The sequence below is a fragment of the Peromyscus maniculatus genome, chromosome 16 (assembly GCF_049852395.1).
Source record: "Peromyscus maniculatus bairdii isolate BWxNUB_F1_BW_parent chromosome 16, HU_Pman_BW_mat_3.1, whole genome shotgun sequence".
Lineage (NCBI taxonomy): Eukaryota > Metazoa > Chordata > Mammalia > Rodentia > Cricetidae > Peromyscus > Peromyscus maniculatus.
The window spans coordinates 66,038,534-66,060,662 of NC_134867.1; the positions used below are offsets into that span (position 1 = coordinate 66,038,534).

General features: G+C 42.2%; 3 protein-coding genes and 1 long non-coding RNA gene across 29 annotated transcripts in view; 2 read left to right on the plus strand and 2 right to left on the minus strand.

Annotated features, from left to right (window-relative positions):
- Positions 1 to 1,409, minus strand: part of Wdr27 (WD repeat domain 27) — a 98,210-nt gene extending 96,801 nt beyond the window's left edge. For 12 of the 24 annotated variants that reach the window (XR_013045168.1, XM_076552954.1, XM_042261927.2 and 9 more), the window contains exon 1: positions 1,183 to 1,409. Coding sequence is in view for 12 of the 24 variants with exons in the window: in XM_076552954.1 (XP_076409069.1) it covers positions 1,183 to 1,409 (227 nt within the window). In the remaining 12 variants the exon portion in view is untranslated. Of the gene's footprint in view, positions 1 to 787 lie in introns of all 24 variants that reach the window. The other 12 variants (XM_076552961.1, XM_076552963.1, XM_076552957.1 and 9 more) reach the window with 9 other exon arrangements.
- C16H6orf120 (chromosome 16 C6orf120 homolog) lies at positions 1,408 to 3,958 on the plus strand. Its single transcript, XM_015994885.3, has one exon. It carries the CDS (start codon positions 1,408 to 1,410, stop codon positions 2,293 to 2,295), a length of 888 nt encoding a protein of 295 aa, XP_015850371.3. The 3' UTR covers positions 2,296 to 3,958.
- Phf10 (PHD finger protein 10) lies at positions 3,060 to 20,047 on the minus strand. 3 transcript variants are annotated; one of them, XM_076552973.1, is made up of 12 exons: positions 19,891 to 20,047; positions 18,088 to 18,194; positions 15,621 to 15,751; positions 14,961 to 15,038; positions 14,027 to 14,160; positions 13,780 to 13,929; positions 13,016 to 13,125; positions 11,582 to 11,735; positions 8,909 to 9,064; positions 4,714 to 4,822; positions 4,254 to 4,442; positions 3,060 to 3,244 (listed from the first exon to the last, which is right to left on the minus strand). In XM_076552973.1, exons 1-12 carry the CDS (start codon positions 19,972 to 19,974, stop codon positions 3,159 to 3,161), a joined length of 1,488 nt encoding a protein of 495 aa, XP_076409088.1. In that variant the 5' UTR covers positions 19,975 to 20,047; the 3' UTR covers positions 3,060 to 3,158. The 3 variants fall into 3 exon arrangements, with proteins under 3 accessions (XP_076409088.1, XP_076409087.1, XP_076409089.1); XM_076552972.1 differs by having other exon boundaries at positions 14,961 to 15,044; positions 19,891 to 20,046; XM_076552974.1 differs by lacking the exon at positions 19,891 to 20,047 and adding an exon at positions 19,282 to 19,518 and having other exon boundaries at positions 14,961 to 15,044.
- Positions 20,048 to 21,011: 964 nt separating this feature from the next.
- LOC143268933 (uncharacterized) lies at positions 21,012 to 21,522 on the plus strand. Its single transcript, XR_013045172.1, has 2 exons — positions 21,012 to 21,151; positions 21,285 to 21,522. It is a non-coding gene; the product is annotated as an uncharacterized LOC143268933 (long non-coding RNA).
- The last annotated feature ends 607 nt before the right edge of the window (positions 21,523 to 22,129 follow it).

The window sequence follows — 22,129 nt, forward strand, 5'->3', positions numbered from 1 at the left end:
CACAAAACCTGTTTCCTCTTGATTATACAATATTAAAAATGTTTCTCAGTAGCTACAGAGGTAGAATCATGCCACTTCATCCTTGAGTTTGGAAAATATAATCAAGCAATTCAATAGCAGATGGGCTCCCACAGAACATGGCAGCATCATAAAATACACCTGAAGCTTTACATACAGCAAAAGATTAAATTCTCCACATTAGCTAGAAGAGTTGGTTTCCAACTCAGATACTCTGCAGACGTAAATCTTGAGAATAACACCATTAGCTACAGTTAACAGGGGTACAAGTACGCAGCAAAACGACACCCGGATATTACTAAGGCTTCAGTTCTTTCCTAAATTATTAAATGTACCCAAAGGTCCTATCTTAAGGTGTTTTGTTTTTTAAATCTAAAAAATACCTAGTACCCTGCTTTTGTTGGCCTACTTTACAGACTACCATTTTCAAGCCACTTTTGTGCCACCGTGGAATATTACATAATGCTCTTGTTTGAATGTGTCCCCCACAAAATTTCTGTGTTGAACCCTCTCCTCCAAGGTGATGGCCTGAAGGCTCAGAGGGACGAGATAGGAGGTGATCCGGTGGTGAGGGTGGAGCCTCCTAGATAAGATTTGGTGCCCTTGTAAAATCGTCCCAAGAGCTTTTCCAGCCCTGAGGCCATCCATTTATAAACTAGGAGGAATTTCCAAACATCCAATACGGCCTTAAGTAGTGGGGGAGGGGAGACAAGCGATTGTTTCTGACACTCTATTAAGTCTATGGTGTGTTGTATAAACTGGAACGTACTCAGAAAACATCATTTCTTACTAATAGTTCTCACGCGGAAGTTTAAGCTTTTCCTTCTGTCATGGTTTAAGATAAATCCAAAAGCATTCTCTCCCGACACAGCCTGCACTCACGACCCCCAGCCCAACGCCTCCGGAAGGGGCTCAGGCTGCAGGGTCTGGGCTCGGCGAGCGCCCTCTGGCGGCCACGCAGCCCGGCCCACGGCTTGGCGCGTGCGCAGACCCCGGCGCGGCCCCGGCGGAGAGAAGGTTGGGGGCAGCACCGCGGACCGCCGCCCGCTGCGTCCTCCGTCGTACCGGAGGAGGCTCCCTGGCCGTCTCCTCCCGGGAACTTGTCGCCCGAAGACGTCCCGGACGCGGGCGCTCACGCCAAGCCGCGGCCCCTGGCGCCCTCACCTGCGGTCCAGCCCGCCTTCTCCGGAACTGGCCGCGGACGCCTTCGCGTCACTATGGTTACGAGAAAGCGAACCCTTAACGCTACGCGCCCCTGCTCTATTCTCGCGAGACTCGGGCGTTGCTTCACTTCCGGCCCGGAGGCGGGAGTCCGTTCCCGAAAGCCCTCGCTTCTGGACTACCACACTTCCGGGCACTGCTTCTCTTCCGCCTGCCGGGCCGAGTTCCATGTTGAGCCCGGATGCTGCGGGTGCTGCGTGGCTTGCGGGGCGTGGCGGTGAGTCCGGGGTCAGCAACCTCGTTATTCCCCAGACACCTGGGCCCCCAGGGGCCCGTCCCACCGTCCCCTTACCGCTTCCCTCTCCCCACCCCGCCTCCTCCTCCCCTTTCTGCTGTTCCCTACTCTTTACCCCTTCTCTCCATCCCCTTCCCCGCCGGGTTCCCGGGACCAGTTGCACACATCTTGATCTGCCTGGACGAGCCAGCACCTTCGGTCAAGCCTGTCTTCCCGACACAGCGACTGCAGATGAGGGAGTTCCCGAGTTGAGTGTCCCAGCGATGGCTACTCCCTGGAGGTGCGCCCTGTTGATGATCCTGTTGTCCCAGGTGGTGACCCAGGTAAAATGCATGGACGACGACGACGTCCCGGAGGAGTGGCTGCTTCTGCACGTGGTCCAGGGCCAGATAGGAGCTGGGAATTACAGCTACTTGCGGTTGAACCACGAGGGTAAAATTATTCTCAGGATGCAGAGCCTCAGGGGGGATGCGGACCTGTACGTGTCCGACAGCACTCTGCACCCAAGCTTCGACGAGTATGAGCTGCAATCGGTCACTTGCGGCCAGGATGTGGTCTCTATACCGGCGCACTTCCAGCGCCCGGTGGGGATAGGAATTTATGGACACCCATCACACCATGAAAGCGACTTTGAGATGAGGGTATACTCTGACAGAACTGTGGATCAGTACCCATTTGGAGAGGCTGCCTATTCTGCTGACCCTACAGGAGCCAGTCAGAACCAAGCTTATGCTCCAGAGGAGTCAGCTCAAGAAGAGGAGTCGGTCCTCTGGACGATATTGATTAGCATTTTGAAATTGGTGCTCGAAATTCTCTTCTGAACCCTTATCTGCACGGAGCAATTAGTTTGCTGTGGACCTTGCTACTTGACCTGGTGAAATTCTGGTTCCTTTTTCTAGACTAGGATGGAAAAATAAAGCCATACAGTTTTGTTACCTCAATTTACTCCCCAACAGGAAAAGCAGCAAGCACAATATTTTAGAGGTTAAAATTCCTATAAAAAGGAGTCTGCTCAATAAAATGTTTAAATACATTTTGGTTAGTCAGGTGAGTAAAAAGATTATTGCAGTAACAGGCTGTATAAATCAGATTGTCTTCGTGCTAGTGCAGATGAAATTAAAAGGCTGATGACTTTAGAATTTATTCTAGACATTCTAAATGAAGTACAGCACTTCAGGTTTTACAGAGGTACTAAACCAGGTCAGAAATGGGACATGGTACCCGATACTCAAGCAAGCTTTCCTGGCAGGCATGTATTTACAAACTGTTGCTGTGCCAGTTGATGACCCATATCCAGTTGTACCAGATCTTGGGCGATCTGTCCTTTCCTCTGCTTGGGCTGACTGGAGTGCTGTGGTTATTAAGTAACTATAATACTACCTAAGCAGGTCAAGGCAGTCATGACAGATACTAATAACTTTTTAGACTCAAGAGTATTTCAAATTAAGTTGCTACCTCTTTCTGCTGATCTCTGGAAAGACAGCACTAAGAGATTAAAATCTGGGGAAATGAGCCATTTCTCTGACTTTCTTTCAAGGGTAGGAGTTGCTAATAATGAAATAAATCAACATGAAGATGATTAAGGTTATAGTTAATTTCAAAAAAAGTTCTTTATTGGCATAAAAATGAAAGTGTAAATAAATTGGCACCAAATATTCCCAAACATGAGGGTCAGAAACCTATTTTATCCCTCTTTGCTGTTTTTTCCCCTTCTGCCCACTTTCCTGGGTGTTGGGGGAGCTCGCTGACAACAGTCACAAATCCAGCGACCTAGGAGAAAAATTGTTAGTTAATATGGAGTGGAACTTGATTTTACAGGACAAACCACCTAAACTCATTCCTGAGCTGTCCATAGTGATAACTCGGGGATTTTTCAGTGGGGAGGGGAGTACTAAGCTCCTTAAGCCAAGGAAGAAAATGTAAACAACCTTTAATCAGTGTAAACAATGCAGTGTGGAATTGAGTGCAGGGACAAGATGGGGAAAGGGCACAAAACAATCATTTGTACCTTTAGATCCTTCCTAAAATTCAAATACCATCATGCTTTTAAAACCTCAACAACACAATTCCTAATGTAGAACTTGTTAATGAATCTGGCTTTCTATGATGGCCTTTCTCCACTCTTCTAACAGCACTGTCCATGGCACTTAACTCTACCACATACCTGAGCTGAATTACTACAGAACCTTAAGTGATTATTCAAGTTGCTTACTTCTAAAGGAATTCCGGGAAACTTAGTTTTATAGAGTACTATACAGTGTTAACTATGCAACTAAGTCCTTAAAATTGCACAATTACCTGTATAATGTTTCAATAGAATTACTGTGATTTACTATTTGATTTTGTGTCCATCCTAAAGTTATCTGGAATTGTCTTGCTGCCTCACTTTATAGAAAGATGTCTTAGTATATATAAAAGCATAGCAGTCACTTTGTTAAGTTTCTAAATAGACCTTTAAAAATAAAATCAAAGCATTGAAACAAACTGGTGGTGTTACTTGAGCAGTTTTAGTAGAAAACACCAGCTTATTTTATCCCTCAGACAACGCTTCCAAACCTAACCTAGGCATTCTGCTATCTCACTTCTCCTTTGGTTGCACTATGGGTGAAAATCAGGTAGCTGTGACATGGACAATAACAGCTTGATCATACTTGGAATATGTTCATGCCACTTATGCAACCTTAAAAAAAACAAAAAACCAAAAAAAAAAAAAAAAAAAACGCTGGGAGATCTTCATCACATAAGATAATGGGCTTTTTTTTTTTTTTTTCATCTTTACCTGATGGAATAGCACCAAGGCCCACACAAAAAGTATGATACCCTCTGTCACACACATCACAGAACATCATTTCTTCTTCATGGTGGGGCTGTCCACATACAATGCATGTCTTACATTCCATACACTGCCATGGGTAGGTCTTAATCATAGAAACAAGCTCCATGGTCATATCCAAGCAAGAAGGGTGGCCTAAATCAAAACCAACATTAATAGCATTTCACAATAGAACTTTTAACTTAAGGCATATAAAATATTAGTTCCCAAAAATGGCTGCCATGATTAATATCACCATAGACACATCAAAATACAAGGTAGAGGATACATGGGTTTTAACTACATCTAACAAGCCACTATCCTTTTGTTGATTCTTTGGTGGACACCTAGCTGACAACTATAAACCCTAGCTTTTGAGGCAACACGCAGGGTGAGGTTAAAATCTTAAGGAGACATCTTTACTTACCACTGTTATCACACTGGGAGCAGTGTATAAGTGATTCAGCCTTTCCTTTCTTGTTGGACTCCTTACCCTTCAGACAAATTCCACATAGAGCATTTGGAATGACCTTTGGCTGGAAGGGTAGAAGAGGGCTATAAATTCATGCCAGAAGAACTCACTATGGGTTCAAAAGGGATTCTGTTACTACCTTTATTTTTGGTAATTTGATAATGAGAACTTTTTTGTAAGACATAAATGGATATAAGATGGATCAGAACATAAAACCCCCTACTGATGAAAGCCTAGACTGCATTCCATAAACGGCATAAACTTGTGTTGCTTGAATGTAGCACTCTGTACTCCCTACACACACAGCATCATCTATATTAAGACCAGGAAGGAAAAATGAAATAGGATGTCAAATGCCACTAATAATTGGGAAAGAAACTCCATGTACCAAATGACCACACATAAAAGCTAAACCTAAGTGTTAAGCAACTTTATATTCACTTTATTTCAAAAACTTATTTTTCCAGAGAAATAAAGCTGAGCCTATAAAATCTAAGTTAAAGAAAAAACAATATTTTAATTGAAAGATGTCTCGTTCATACAGTCATGCATAAATGACTAGAAATTTGAGTTGTATGCATATTCTTGTTCCATGTCTAAAAAGTTAGAACTATGATAAAGGAGAAAAGCATTCACTGTGACATGTAAAACATAAAGTGTTTTCAGACAAGGAAAAATTGTAGTCAAGGAGGAAGTATACAAAGCATATTAAGTATTATCTTTCAGATTAAAAACATACATAGTATTAGGGCTTTAAACATGGTTTAGAATAAAGTTTATAAGGGGTTTCTTACACCTAAAATGCCAGGGCAAGGAAAGGATATCTGAGCATCATAACCTTGACCTTTACAAACAGTGCTCACATGTACTATATATAGGTGTGCAACAATAAATGGTTAAAAAAAAAAGAGGGGACAAATGATAACAGGGTAATAGTCTAACAGTCAAATACATTATATCTCTTTTCTAATTTACTGTACCACAGAGGTCTAAACTCATACTTTTATAAAGCAGTATCACTTTAAATGTTTCACTGCCACTTGTATACCTTATCAGACCTAAATAACTTTTTACTTTTTTTAAATTTCTTTGCAAAAGATGACAGAGGCATTCAAAAACAATTTTTGGCTTATTTATTTTTTAAAAAGTCAACCTTATACATAAATATGATAAAAACAATATCTAGACAATCACAAATGTCTCTACAAAATAATAAATACCATGGAGTTAAACAAACATATAAAATGTCCCCATTGACTACTCTCCATCTCTTCTGTGTGTTTTATACCCTGCTCTTCCAGCATCTAACAGCAGTTAGTTACTCTGCTATGCTTGCTGCATCCTAAGCACATGTTTTCACTGTGTCCTGGACCTCAGTAAAAAATAGAAGTTCACGTCTAAGATTGAATCTTAACTGCCATAATATGCAGCAGAACTTTGGATAACCTGTACTAAAGGTAAAAGATAAACTTATTTAATACTTAAGAGTTTAGTTAGACACTGGCATAAGTACTCTAATATTTTTTACTAAAGTCGGGGAAGAAACTACACAATACTAAATTTTGAAAAGAGAATTTCTCATAGGAGACTCTTTACAAAGCAACTCAAAAGGAATAAAACACAAATCTAGTTATTCACATTCTAGAGCAATTCAAGTTCTACAATCACTAAAATACACATAATGCCTATAATAAAAGGAGACACTAAAAAAATTCAGGGTTTACCTTTAAAATTATACATAATGTTTTGTTAAACCATTTAAAATGTTTTCTTACCCAATAATCTTCATTCATCTTGTTGAAAAAAAAAATATGGGGGAAGACAAAGAATGGGGAAGGGAAGGGTGAGGAAGGAGGAGAGCAGAGTCAGCAGTAGACAAGGGAGAGAGATGGCACTGCGGCATTTGCTACAGGATGTCCTGTCAGCACCCTGTCTTAACAGGCCACAGAGCCTGCCTCCAGGGCCTCAACTAAACACCAGCACTGAGAGAGAGAAGGTGCAAAAGTCCCTTGAAGATCATGGGGGAAGGCCCTGCGCCTCTTTGAGACCCTGATCTCTTTCAAACAATTGCAACAATCTTTTAGTTTTCTTCAGCCAACAGCCCTCAGTATCTCAAATAAAAGGCTCATGTATTCTTACTTCTCTTGTTGAAAAATAGCAAAATAAGTTGAAACTTTCATGATAGCATTAACCATAGTATAGATTTTAATTATATATGTGTAGGCCTGAAGCTTAACAATTAGACTTTAATTTCAGGTTAATGTAACCTAAGCAATACTGTCCTACAAGTTAAGGGCAAGTGCTAGTCCATCTTATTAAATCACATACATTATCATGTTTCTTTTTTTTTTTTTTTTTTTTTTTTTTTTTGGTTTTTCGAGACAGGGTTTCTCTGTGTAGCTTTGCGCCTTTCCTGGAACTCACTTGGTAGCCCAGGCTGGCCTCGAACTCACAGAGATCCGCCTGCCTCTGCCTCCCGAGTGCTGGGATTAAAGGCGTGCGCCACCACCGCCCGGCAACATTATCATGTTTCTTAACTCCCTTATTTTAAAATGTGTGTGTGTGTGTGTGTCTGAGTGTCAGCTTGAAGTACCCTAATATTTAGGCACATCTTGGCTCATTAATACTTTTCATAGAGAGGTTAATTTTCAATAATCATGTTCACATTAATATATAATATCTATATATTGACTGTTCCTATCTTTGAAATACCTGAAACATTTTTAGTTACTAAAAATGTTTACAGATTATAAAATGTTTATTTTGCATATGCGGCTCCCTTGAGTGCTATTAACTAAGATTAATCTATATGATTCATTCACTGGATCAGTGATGATATGGATAGCTCTCCATTTCTAGCCTGTATTATATGTCTATTTCAATATTCTCTATTTATAATGCAGGATGAACAGGCTCCTTGTTTAAAAGCTTCCTCAGCCCTGGACAGCTGCCACTACCACTGGCCCCTCTAAGACAGTGACACATACTGGCTCCTGTAGGCTGTTTCTGAAATGTAATCTTTGGAGTTTGTTTGGTTTCAATTATTAAGCAGTAACTCAAATCTTTAGTTTACAAAGCATAGATAAGCTATACATGTTAAAGAAAAAGAGAAAAAAAAAAAACAAAAAAACAAGTACAAAATCACACAGCAGCAGCTTACTGAGGCTGTCCTTGGAAGGATTCCTTGCTAAATAAACCAACAATCTGCTGGCCATGCACAAAAGCATGTGTTTTAAGTGGACCATACATAGGCATTTCTAATAACTTATGGAACATTATAACTTACTAATGTACTGTCAGAAAGTGTTCCGGTGAGGCTGAGGGAAAATGACTCACAGCTCACTTCTGCTTGTTTTCTGTGCTACATGTCATTGTTATGCTACATATGTATAGTCTAATACAACCAACACCAGAAGGACTGTATGCTGTGCCATCGCCATCCATGTCCTAAAGCGGGACACTGACTCCATCCCTTCTACAACACTCCTACATTCTTTTGCACCACAACAGCTGCTCACCCTCATCCAGCCTTCTAAGGGAGAGAGGTAGACAGAAAAGAGTTTCTGATCATCTATGACCTTACTCTGAGAATAATCAGATCCATAAACTAGGCTTTAGTCCTTGTCACAACATGATATAAGTAACAGGCTTCACTGTTTTCTATCCCAAACTTGGCAGAATTTGGCAACTGGATCCAACAATCCTTAGAATAAGCCCAGATCTTCTCAATGAAAGGCACTACACAAACCCCACCTCATGAGGGTGTAAGTCCATTCCTACTTCACAGCTCACTAAGTTTAGCTTCACCAACTGTTTAGATATTCAAAATGCTAGACAATTATGCCCTGTACTCAAAAAAAAAAAAAAAAAAAAAATCAAGTTCTGCCTTGAAACAGTATTTTAAAAACTCATATTTGCATGGCTATTACTTGAAAGGGTATGAAGACCCATAATTTGTTTATATACAGGAAACAGAAACTACACCATGACCAGAAGTGACAAGAAAGCCACCAGGGAAGGAAAGCAGTGGGCAGGTGCACAGCACAGGGCCGGAGCAAGCCCAGCAAGCCCAGCTCCTCAGCTCAGAGTTAACGGTCTCAGGGAGAGGCTGCTCAGGGAAGAGGCTGAGTCAGGGGCTTTTTTCTTCTACCTTGTACCCAGGAACTGACTTGGACAGTACAGAACGTTTGGAGCCATCTTTTCTTGGAGTGGCCACTTTGTCTTTTGATTTCTGTCTTCCCTGGAAGGTGTCCTCCTGGCTGTCAGGGGGGCTGTCTCCTTCAGACACATTGCCTGAGGAGCTGTCCTGTAGCAAAAGAAGTAAAAACAAAGGTTCCTTGGAATTAAGACCAAGTAGAGTCTGGCGGAGGGGGGGGGGGGGGCGTTGTTTTATTTTGTTTGCTTTTTTTTTTTTTTTTTGTTTTTCGAGACAGGGTTTCCCTGTGTAGCTTTGCGCCTTTCCTGGGACTCACTTGGTAGCCCAGGCTGGCCTCGAACTCACAGAGATCCGCCCGGCTCTGCCTCCCGAGTGCTGGGATTAAAGGCGTGCGCCACCATCGCCCAGCTTGTTTGCTTTTTTTTTTTTTTTTTTTTTTTTTTTAAAGATTTATTTATTTATTATGTGTACAGAAGAGGGCGCCAGATCTCATTACAGATGGTAGTGAGCCACCATGTGGTTGCTGGGAATTGAACTCAGGACCTCTAGAAGAGCAGTCAGTGCTCTTAACCGCTGAGCCATCTCTCCAGCCCCTTGTTTGCTTTTTTAAGATAGGGTTTCTCTCTGTAGCATTGGCTATCCTTATTCTGTAGACCAGGCTTGCCTCGAGCTCAAAGATCTGCCTGTCTCTACTCCTGTGTGCTGGGATTAAAGGCGTGCACCACCACCACCTGGCAAGTCTCAATTTTTTAAATGACACAAAACATTTTTGAAATTTTAAAAAGTTTTATCCAATGAAAAATATAAAGATTCTAAGAAATTTATTTCTAATAGAGTAAAAAAAAAAAGAGCCCATGTTAAAAGTTATTTGCCCTTCTAATAACTATTTCTATTAACAAGTATCCTAGTCAACTATGTTTTCTGATTTAAGTCAACAAAAATGGAATTACCAACTTCAACTATTATATTACACACCTTCAAAACTTTTCATGCCACAGGGATGCATATTCTTTTATATTTATAAAAATACTTATTTTTCCTGAGTGATAGACGTCATTATGAAAGTCCTTTAAATATATAACCATGTTCAAACTAAAAGATGCAAGACCGTATCCCTATCTACAATAGTATGACATATTTTATTTGTTCAAAGGACAAGACCTCAGTATCTGACCATTGAATTCATTTTATAATTTAAAGTTTTTTTTTTTTTTTTTTTTTTTGGTTTTTTTTCGAGACAGGGTTTCTCTGTGTAGCTTTGCGCCTTTCCTGGAACTCACTTTGGAGACCAGGCTGGCCTCGAACTCACAGAGATCCGCCTGGCTCTGCCTCCCGAGTGCTGGGATTAAAGGCGTGCGCCACCACCGCCCGGCTTATATAATTTAAAGTTTTATAACAACTTTATATTCACATAAATTATGAACACTGAAGGAAAAAAATTAAACACCCTGCAGTGACTGAGCACATGAACACATCTGTCTCTTTCTGTTTTCTCAGTGTATTTATATTCTACAGAGGCCTAGGCTCTCTCATACATACCCTATAGCCTTATAATGTGGTTTCATTCTGGCAGTATAATACTGCATGTGTGTGCACATGTGATCACATTGTATATGCATCAATGTACACATGATCAATGTGTGTACACAATCACAATCATGTTGGTAAAGTACTATAAGCATTTTCTCATATTCTTTGAACTGCATTTCTTTTGTGTAAATGTATCACCACTGTGGATAAAGATTTATTTCTAAAATTCACTAAAATCAACCTTTTTTTCTATTTAAATTTTGCTAACATCTAATTAAGTTCTTAGAATGAATTGTTATCTAATTTTCCATGTCAAAATCGTGAAAAAATGCTGGGTATGCTGTCAAAATGCTTTCCTCAAATATTAGATTAATTTATATTCCTCAAAACAGTGTAATAAAATTGAGTTCATCATTCCTAACTTCCATAGCTCCTTTTCAGTAACTGACAGGAGGCATCATCACTTGTTTAAGACCTTGTTCCATGTAACACATAAATATGTGTTAGAAGCTGCTGCAGACAAGGAAATATAATGCTACTCAATGACAGCACATATTTGAGTTGGTTACAATGTAAGGTATAAGATGGTTGGAGCTTAATGTGTACTTCTGAAGAAAGTCACAACCCTAAACCACCACTGTCCTTCATGCCCCAAAGGCAAACTTCTACTTTTTAGCAGCTTAATTTTTTTGTATAAAAAAAGGAACCCAGAGAAACTAAATACACAGTCCAGCATGTTAGTAAGCTAATGTTTTCCTATAGGAAGCCTCAGGTTAAGCAAAAGGAGCACAAGGTAATGTGCTGCCCTGGCCCAAGAAAACACATTTCTCTACAGCAAAAGATGAGTCTACTTTGTTCAGTACTGTCATCGGCATAAGCAGCAAGTTGGATAAAAGAATTATTGTTCTATACAATTGCCTATCTTGCTCTAAATAGAAGATTTCAATATAAAACATGCCTAAAAAAGCAATGAACAACCTGCTTACATCAGCACACAATAAATATTCATGGTGAAAATTTTCTAGAAATATATGCAATTGTCCTGTTCAAACAGTATGGTAATAAAGTTCAACTTAACATTCTAGGAAAGCAATCATCAAGTCATCAAGGATGCCTCCTGTTAAGGTAAAGTCCTACCGAAGTGCCTTTATTTTTCCGCTTCTCATCCCCTCGACCATCTTCGCCATCATCTGAGTCACCATCACTATCTAGTGCCGGGAGCTCTGGGTCCAGGGGCGGCTCATACAGGGCTGTGTTTAACGGCAAGTACCGAAGCTCGTCTGGTGAGTACCTAAATTCAGAAAGGCTGCTTTCATTCTTCCTCGAATATTAAATAGGTAAAAGCTACCTTTTAAGCTGTGAAATTAGCCTTAAGCTTCTCACAAATACTTCACAAAAATAGGGAGGGAGATTTTTTTCATTTTGATCATCAGGTGGGAATAAGTAATAAATTTTAGAAATCTGAACATTTTTTCCCAACTGATCATGCAGTTGATCCTACCTAAATGTAATGTCTTCCCCTTTACCCTCAAAGCAAGAAAAAAATAATGAATAATGTGTCAACAGATAAGAGTGAAACCCAAGCAGTCCAGGGCAACATATGAACCCCTGGACCCAGGCCATCTCATGTTCATGTTCAGCTACACATCCTGAGTTGTGGCAACTTCTGAGCTGCATCCTTACACTCAAAAATAGGCTCAGCAGAGAGTCTACCTCAAGAGATTGAAAAGACAACTAGGCAATTTCATGAAGTACATTGAACAATTAGGAAAGCTTTTAATAGCAGTTACTTTAAAACGTTTTGTGAAGCATGCATTCCAACATTTCCACGTCTCCTAGTCTGGTGGCACACAGCCCTCCTGGCCTCAAGACATCACAACAGAACAAAGGGACTGGCAAAACACCACCAGATTTTTAGCAACTTCCAGATTTAAAAAATTTAAGTTAAAATTTTGCACAATTAGACTATCAAACAGCAAGTGCAGTTCTATGCACTGTGGTAAATCATGTTTTCTGAAGAACATCTATTCTGAGAACAGGTTTCTAGAATGAGGTCATCTGCTGGAAGAAAAGCTAAGGTTTTGAAACAAGAGGAACCCATTAGACCTGGTCTGAAAGGTTTTGGTTATATTTAGGATGGAAACAGGAAATAAGCACAATCACAGGAGGGTGTGTCCATGCTTGCCCTGGTACTTACTCTGTCCCTTCTTTTAGTCACACGCTCCACTCTGCACTGCATTTTGTGAGCACCACTTAAGAAGGCACTGGAGAGGAATCTGAAGCTGAACCTACCAGACTCTGATTTCAGAAAAGCTTCCCAACAGTACCAAACTACTGGGCTGTGTGCCACAGTGTGAGTACCAAAGAGCTACAGGATCTCAGGGACTTGTCTGTGAGTCATGAGCACTCCGACTTCATCAGGAGGCCTGCACATTCAGACAGAATGGCGTTCTTTACACAGAACCCAAGAAGAAAAATGCAGACACAAACCCTATACGTGTTTTGGTGTCACTGATAAATGTAAGTGTTTAGGAGGCTCTGAAACCAAAGATAACTAAAAACACTGAATACCTCTTATAATACTCCTGGAACTGTCCGGGGATGAGAGCCACTGGGTAAGAACTGACCTTTGTTCGGTCTGTTGGCAACACTTTGTACTTTCCTTGAGGCACTTGGATAACCTGTGTTAACATCAAGAAATGTGAAAACTGACCCCAACCTGGAGTCTAGGCTTCAAGAAAAGAATTCCCATGTGTACACTCCATCTATGTCCCCACTCCATAAAAAAGCTAGCAGTTTAAGTGATGCTGTAGCAACAATAGAAGGGATGGGTAGAGTTTCTGGCTGCACGCTTGAGTTCTGTGCCTGTCATTCACCAGGCGCACAGACTCTGAGGAAAGGAGGGATGTCTCTGGCTCACCACCGTCTTTCACAAAGTTGGAAACCTCTCTGGAACTCAGCTGCTCCTTCTATGAAATGTGGGGACACTGGTCTAACCTCATGAGGCTCCCATCAAAACCAGAGACAAGCACAGCATGCTGCTCTTACCACTCTTGGGAAAGGAATTATGATACATAGCTACTCAGTCTTGCTCAGTAAACTCTCCATCATAAAGAAGAGAGAGGTCAGGAAAAAGAGAGGGGAAGGGGGCAGGGAAATGGCATTATTCAATACACCATTAAAAATGGCATCTTAACTTCTGTGGGAAAAGAAATACAGCTAGCACCATAATAATAATAAATAATAATGATAATAATAATAATATGAAGGGCATGATGACCATTCTGCAATAAAAACAAAGAAGACCCAGATACTACTGAACTAAGTCCCCCTACATGTGTCTGTAAGTCAAAGTACGCTCTTCTTTCTTCCATGCGTTCCCGGTTTAAGTTGCTGTTAAACTCGGCCGCCTTCTTGGCAGCTTTCTTAATGTACTCAGGTACTTTGCTGGCTTCAACTTTCTGAGTATTCTGTTGTTGCATTTGCTGAAATAAAAATATTACAGTTAGAAATCATAAATAATTTTATAAAAATAGTTTCCCCACCCCCTAAAACAGATGTCAGTTACTTCAAATCACTTACAGAATACTCTTTATAATGATCTGTAATTCTCTGACGTTCCTTTTCTTGTAGAATAACAGAATATTCAGCGTGTTTAGCTGGATATTCTTTTATCATTAAATCAATCACTTCATCGCTGCGCAATGCTGTTAAACCTATTTTAGAACACCCCCAAAAAGTAAAGAAAATCTTTTAAGGCCAAGTGAACACAGGTACTTTTTCAAAACTAGTTTCTTTTTCTTTTTCAAACTATTCTACATTAAAAAAAAAAAAAAAAACCACAACTACATTTTAAAATAGTAAAAGTTACTCTTCATAATAAAGTCAAGCAATCAAAACTAAAGGTTATCTAGTAAGGACAAAGAAATCAATTTTTCAACCAAATGAGTTTTAGATTTTACATAAAGTATAAGAATATACTTAGAAATAATTGTGAAATAATGATATAATTATAATATATAAAATAATGATATAAGCCACTAATAATACAGGACGTATAAAAAATTATTTCTCAATATATATTTCCTACTCTCCAAATCTCTATATCAGAAATACTATAATCAATTCACATTTCACATTCACCAGTCTACACACACCATGTAGATTTTGCCCACTGCTGTGATGAATTTCACACTGAAAAGTACCTTTAGCATTAACACACTCACCAAACAAAAAAGATATATAAAGTATATGCTATGATGAACTAACAATTTAACAAGATTTGCCTTTCAAAAGATAAGGATCTATGGGTTCAATCCCCAGCACTCCAATAGAGATAAAAGTCTATACTTAGATACAAATATACATTTTATTCATGTCCTTTACATTTTAAAATGAAGTCAACTTAGCATTTAAGTAATCTATTTATTAACTTTGTAAACACTTTAGGACATGTGACACTTATCCAGTATCACCTACAATGTTCAGCATAAAAGACACACCAGGTGCTGATTACCTAGTGTGCACTGTGTTTCTGTAATGACGTTTAATTCTCTCAGGTAGAGTTTCTCCTTGTGAGATAAATCTCGTCGCTCTAAATCTCCAAAAGCAGAACAAAAGGAGTATTAAAAACTAAAACTATACATTTGGAAACTTTTAAAATTTTTAAAAACATCTCTTAATGCATATTCTAAGTATCATTAATACTGAGGTAACTACACACACACAAAAAAAATCTTACAAATTAGAGAAAGAGACATTAGAAAACTAAAACTAGAATAATCCAAAGTAAAGCATGCAACTACATTAGGGCAGTTCATCATGAATGGTTCTCTACAATCCAGGCATGGCTTAGAGCTAACTCTATGCTTGAATTCAGAACAACAGTAAAATAAAAAACCTTGGCTATAAAGTGATTTTTTTTTTCAAAATTAGCCTCAAGTAGTTAGGTATGGTGACACACACCTGTAATTTCAGTACTTACTCTGCCCTTAAATAACTTGGTGACACCTAAAAACATACTAACTATAGAGTCTGAGGTGCTGAGTGATAATGTAAATTACATTCAGCAAATGTACTTGCTTTGTAAGTATATAAAATAGAAATCATTCATAACCAAGACCTGGAATTGTTAGGAGTCAGATGTCATCCATTATACACACTAAGCCTTAAGTACCTGGATATTTCCGCTTGAAGGAAGTCACACCCAGATATTCACTGACTTGTTCCTGAAGCATATAGTACTCTCCTGTTTCATCAGGTGGCCATTTGTACTCTATTAAGTTTTCTGCTGGGTAGTAACTAAAGCTGAGACATAAACACATATTATGCCTTACATGTGGCATTTACTACATTTTAATCATTTATATTTCAAATTATTTTAAAATAATTTGAAGTACTGAATAAAATAATTTTTATTACTGCTATATTTATCAAGACAAATTACAAAAGAATAAAAATAATTATCCAAAACCTCACATAAAAAAATTCACTGCAAGTGGCAATTTCTATACATGCCAAGAACCTAAGGCGAGACAGAAGGCTCAGGAGTTGAGAGCACTTGTGGCTCTTGGAAGAGACTAGAAGTTCAGTTCCCAGTATCACATCAAGCAGCTCACAACCACCTATGACTCCAACTCCAGGAGATCTAGTATGATCTGGTCTCTGCAGGTACCACACCCACATGTGCATACATACATAAAGACATATAAAATAAAAAACAAGACTCCTAACTTCTAGGCCTAAGAGACCAAAGCAAGGCAGCAACAACTCTCGAGTCTTTTTAATATTCACTACAATTACTTCATGCATACCAGATACAACTTAAACAACTTCTGATCCTTGTCTATCTCTCAGTAAGTCACAAACAGAACCCCAGGACCTCTTTCTCAGTGAACTAGACAGTAAGCTATAATTTATTTCTTATGCTCTACAAACCCAGAAGCAAAGAACAGACCTGTTTTGGAAGTTCAGGTATACTGCACACAACTATAATCCTGAATCTCAGAGTATTATGACTGCCTCAATCTGGACCATCTAACTCTATAGTGGAGGCAAGAGTGTAACAGTACTCTATTACATTTATTCATTTAAAAAAAAAAAAAAAACTTTCCATTTCCTTTTTGCTGTTGAGTTATGGGACTTCTCTACATATTCTGCAAATTAATTCCTTTATGCAAATTAATTCCTTTATCAGATATATGATTTGTAAGTATTTTCTAGCATTCTATGGCTCTTTTTACCCTACAGTTGACAGTGTCCCATTTTTCCCCCTTTATAAAATTTTGATGTTGTCTAAGTTGTCTGTTTTATAACTTTTGTTTTTGGTGTTATATCTAATAATCTGTTGCTAACTCAGGGTTTTCTAGGCAGTTTTTATATTTAGGATTTGGATTCCTTCTGAGCTACTTTTTGCATGTAATATGACAGGAGATGAGGTTCCTTCCCATACTTTTTGTGTTTAGATTACTTCCTAGCACAGGTTTGGGAACAGTGTTTCATGGCGCATGCCTTTAATCCCAGCATTCTGAGTTTGAAGCCAGCCTCATCTACAGAGTGAGTTCCAGGACAGTCAAAGCTATATAGTAAGACCCTGTCTCAAAAACACAACAAGAAAAAAAAAAAAGAAGAAATGGACAAAGAAGTAAAACAGATGTTTCTCCAAAAATACAAATCACATAGGCAAAAAGCACCCAAGAAGATATACAACAAATATCACTAGCCACGGTATACAAAACAAACTCACAGGGTGGGATGACTTCATCTCTTTCAGTATGGCTATCATCAAACAAGAAGAACCAAAAATAATGCTGCAGGGTTGTCAAGAATGAGAAGTCTGTGTGTTGTTGGTGGGAACACAGAATGGTACAACTGCTATGGGATGTATGGAAGGTCCTCAAAGAGCTAAACATAAAATTACCATATGATACAACTTTCTACTTCTAGTTATATACCAAGGTATTAAAAACAGGGATTCTGAATGCCAGTGTTCACATTAATTACCCCAGCCTATAGGTGAATAAACAAAATGTAGTGATACATACAATGGAATATCCTATTGTTCAGACTTAAGGAAATTTTGGCATGAACCCCAACACAGATGAACCTTAAAGACATTCTGCTAATGGATAAGCCAGATGCCACCGGGCAAGTGCGGTGTGACTCACACTCGGGGCGGAAAGTGGAACTGCAGTGGCGGCAGCCAGGGTCCAGGAGAACAGCGGCACTGGAGGGTTAGCCATCTGATCTACTACTGAGTTTTGGAACGGGACGACAGTAGCGGCCGCACAACGCTGGGATGTGATTAATGCCACTGAACTGCACACTAAACAGCGTGACAGTGCCGAGTTTTGTGCCTGATTCACCGCAATTCTTTAACCGTTCTCAGGAACAAGACCTACTCTGGGGTTGCATTATATGACCTTTGTTTTTGCTTAAGATTTGGGTTTTTTGCTTTGTGTGTACGTGTGTGCACACACATCTACGGAGGCCAGAGTGAGACATCAGATCCTCTTAACTGTTGAACCATCTCTCCAGCCCATAAATATAATTTTTAATAACTGTTTCTGCTGCCTGGGGTGGGCAGGGAAGAAGAAGGCAAAACAATCCACAAATGCTACTCCTGAACCTTAGAGCAGCAGTACCTGAGATCTTGACTGGAAGTCTCACAACTTCTAGAGCTGTCTCCTGAGCCCATTCGCCTTCGTTTAGAGGGGTGGGTCCCATCATTTGAGTTATCTTCATTATCATCCTGTACATTTAAACAATTAGAAAACACAGAAAATAAAAGAATGAATTAAAAAACAAAGAATGATTATCTTTCCAGTTTGCCTAGGACTCAACAAGAGAAAGCATATTTCTAACTAGTGTCTTTAGAAAACTTAATTTCCTATAATAATTAAAAGGACAAAGAATTTGTTATATGCAAGAAGTGGAATAAAACTAAAGACAAACAAAATAAAAATTTTAACTACAATTTTAACAATATATTCTATTTTCACTTTCTTACCAACTGGGTGGGTGTATACCACTCGAAAATTAAAGCAAGTCTTCCTATTTGAGCTGGGGAAAAAATAAGCATCAACAAATTTTATAGCACCCTCCAACTTACACCTGACTCACAAGAGTGTATTCTAATTAGCTACTTTGGAGACACAGGACCGAACACAGGTTACCAAGTCTAACTACATTCTCTTTCTTACATTGCAGAAATTAAGCACATTGTGATAAGCTCATCCGGGATATATGTTGTTCAGCCATTCCATAAAGGAAATGAGTAACTGAACTGTTTCAAAACAATTTACATACTACTAGAGGCTTATTTTTTTTTAATTTTTTAATAATAAAAAGTCATATTTTTAATCAAGGTTAATATAGCTCCTAACACTACCACTCTCACTATATATTAAAATAAAAACCTTCGAAAAAGAATCAAGAGGCAGCATAGGTCACCATACTGGGAACTGCCCTCCACCAGCTGTGTGGTAATGCTTTCTTCAAGCTTCTCCTTGTCCTAAAAGTTAGGTGGCTGATGCAAGGATTAAGTAAGCAGTTCTTGGAGAGCACTAAGCGCCATGACCAGCACATAACTGTCTGACAGGGTAACGTTATTAGTGGTGCGTCTTCACATTTTGTCTCTAGCACCTGGGAACTCACTAAAATTGTTTTCCAGATAGAAAAACATTGAAATAATTCTCCTCTTCACTCATAAAAAATTAAGTCAATCAGACTGAATATTCCCTTTAGAACTAAGTCAAGTAGAAGTAGAAAAATAATATTTTTTCTTAAAATTTATCTTTTTTATAGTTCACGTACACTGGACAGTTCATTTTAAGTACCTATTTTATGTGTGAACATGTTAAGGGTTTTTGTTTATGTCAACAACGTCCTTTAGTTAAAAACAATGATTCACTTGAAAAGAAACAAAACGGAAGTTGACACTGAGAAGTTTAGAAGGAAAAGGTAGGCATCCCGCGGTCTGCTTCCGTCACCGGCCCTCTCACGGCAAGGTCCTCAGGCCACCCTGCGCCCGCCAGCCCTCGGGGTCCGGTCCGGGGAGACGAGCCCCGACGAGCGGCCGGGGGTCCGCGGGGAGGGGACGGGGCACGTGGCGGGGGTCCGCGGGTTTGAACCCGCCTTGTTCGGCCAACTCCGGGCCCCCGCGCGGGTCCCGCTCGGCGTCTTCCTGACTCAGATCCCCAAGGCCGCAACTTTTCCGAGTTTCCCGGGCTCCCCGGCGCTGCGTCTCAGCCACTCCTCTTGTTTTTTCCGGTCCCCACTACCCCGGGCAACTTCCCACACCGCCGTGCAGGTCGACCCCGGGTCCGCGCCCACCGTCCGCCGCACTTGTTGCTCCCCGACCCGCCGCCGGTCCCCGCGGTCTCCCCGCTCCCCGCCCCGGGCCCGGCCCGGCCCACCGCCGCCGTTGGGCAGCGCGGTCGGCTCACCTTCGGGGACTGCGCTCCGGGGGAGGCCGGGTCGCTGTCGCACCGCCGCGGGGACAGCGCCGCCCCGGGCCCGGCCGCTGCCATGAGCCCCAGCGCCCCGCGCCGCCGTCGCCGCCGCCGCCGTCGCCTGGTCCCGGCCGCCGCCGCTGCCGCCGCCGCCGCCGCCGCCGTCGCGCGGGCCGCCCGGCGCCCCGGCCCCGCCCCCTCCGCCCGCCCGCCCGGGGGCCGGCCCCTGCCGCCGCGCGCCCCGCGGCCCGCCAGCGCCACCGCCATGGCCGCCAGCGCGCCGCCGGCCCAGGCCCGCACGCCGCTCACGTCAGCCGGCCGCAGCCGCGCGGCTCCGCCGGCCTCCGCCGGGGCCCGCCGCCTTGCCGCCTGAGCCCGGCGCGCCGCGTCCGGCCCGAGCCCCGCCGGCCGGCCCACGCCTCGGCCCAGCCCCGCCCGGGTTCCCGGCCGCCTGGCGAGCTCGCCGCCGCCGCCCCTTCCCTGCGCCCCCGGCCCGGCCCTCCGCGTCAGCCGCGGCTCCGCCGCCCCGCCCCGCCGCGGTCCCGCCCCCTCCCCTCCTCCGCCGCGTCAGCCGGGGGTCCCCAGCCCGCGGAGCCTCCCCCATCCCACCCCACCCGGCCCCCGCTCCTCCCCTCCCCGGGGCCCCCGTACCCGCGGGCCGCCCCTTCTCCCCAGGGTCCGCGCTCCCTCCGGCGAATGAAGGATGGGTCTCCCCACTCGGCGACCGCACCCCGCCTCGGCCCTGAGGGTCGTCCGTTTCGGGGCCCGCCCCCTCCCCGTGTGAGATCCCCGCTCCCTGCAGTCCTCTACCCTTCCCCTTCTCCACCCCACCTCTCCATCTTCGCTCTGCACATCCCAGGGTCCCCGAGGCGCCCTTGGCTCCTTTGTTGTCACATCTGCTTCTGCTGCGACCTTGGGACAGTGGCCCTAATGGCCACGCGAAAAGTCAGAGCGGCTTTCTAGCTGGGCTGACCCAGACAGCCCAGGAGAACTCAGGTGGAGGTCCCCAAGACCACGTGACGAGGCTGCCTGAGCCCATAAGCACCTAAAGGACACAAGATTGGGAGGTCCTGGAAATGGGACCATGGTGTTCGGATAGGATTTCTAATTTACCTGTTGGACTTCCCCAGGGCATTTGAAAGTTCCTCCCGGCCTCTGAAAGGAGAACAGAGGAGCATGGAAGGTCCAGAGGACAAAGGAGGGGCAGAGAACCCCGCCCCACTCCCCACCTCGTCCCGAGGAAGTACAGGACCAGGTAGATAACCTGGAAGGTGGTGGTGATCTAGCAGAAGGCTGGATTTAGAATTCTAGTTCCCTTTCATCACCAGTGTGGTGCACAGCATGCAAGAGTCTGAGAGACCTCATGGATGACTTCTAACTCCCGACAGGAACACCAGCTCCTTTCTCCCCATCTGAATTACACATAGTGCGCCCAGGCGAAAGATGAAGTCAACAAATACAGACTGGGCCTTCACCTGCACAAAGCAGAGGTGAAGTGCCATAGAGGAGGGTGTTTGCCCTACAGATCAGCAACTTCAAGCTAACGCAACACACAACTATATAAGTGAACTTAAGGGCAGCTTAGATGGGAGAGAGCTTACTTGCAAATAAAAATGAAACAAAAGATTTTAATGTAAAACTTGAAAGTTAAGAAACAAGAAGGACAAATACAGGGAGATGTAACGTGGAAACTGGGATTTGTCTGTTTCTTTTCCTGTTGTGATGGGGGAAGGGGTTTTTCTGGCTCAGTCCAGTAGTCCATCATGACAATCAGAGTGCAGAGAGGGATGAAGGAATGCACTCAGCTCACTTTTTTGCTTTCTGGGTGGTCCAGGATCCTATCCCAGGGTATGGTGCTACCACAGTGACCCTGTCTTCCCAACTCAATCTAATTAAGCAGTTCTCCCCACAAGCATGTCCAGAGACTAATCTACATAATCCCTCACAGGTGCTCAAAAGTCCAGTCTTCTAGATGATCCTAGAGTCTCATCAAGTATACGATTGAGATTAAGTACCACAGGTTTCAAGATGGAAACGGGATAACAATTTGGAAGACAGGAAGTACGTTAAGGTTCTTCCTTTATTCTAATTGGGCTTGAGAGCAGTGCAAACGAAACAGGAGTTAGGAGTGAAAGAGAGACAGCGGCATATGGAGAAGAAAGGATTAGAGGTAAACTCAATCTCTCTGGCCCTCCGTTTCCTCACTTGGAAGTGAAGAATAACAGTGCCCAAC

Excerpts from the sequence above, each read along its gene's own strand:
- C16H6orf120 (XM_015994885.3), top strand. The coding sequence starts at position 1,408 with ATGTTGAGCCCGGATGCTGCGGGTGCTGCGTGGCTTGCGGGGCGTGGC.
- Phf10 (XM_076552972.1), bottom strand. The coding sequence starts at position 19,974 with ATGGCAGCGGCCGGGCCCGGGGCGGCGCTGTCCCCGCGGCGGTGCGAC. Across the intron at positions 15,752-18,087 it reads ACTTCCAGTCAAGATCTCAG|CTTTAGTTACTACCCAGCAG; the intron begins GTACTGCTGCTC and ends TTTATGTCTCAG. Across the intron at positions 4,443-4,713 it reads CTCCCAGTGTGATAACAGTG|GCCACCCTTCTTGCTTGGAT; the intron begins GTAAGTAAAGAT and ends GTTTTGATTTAG.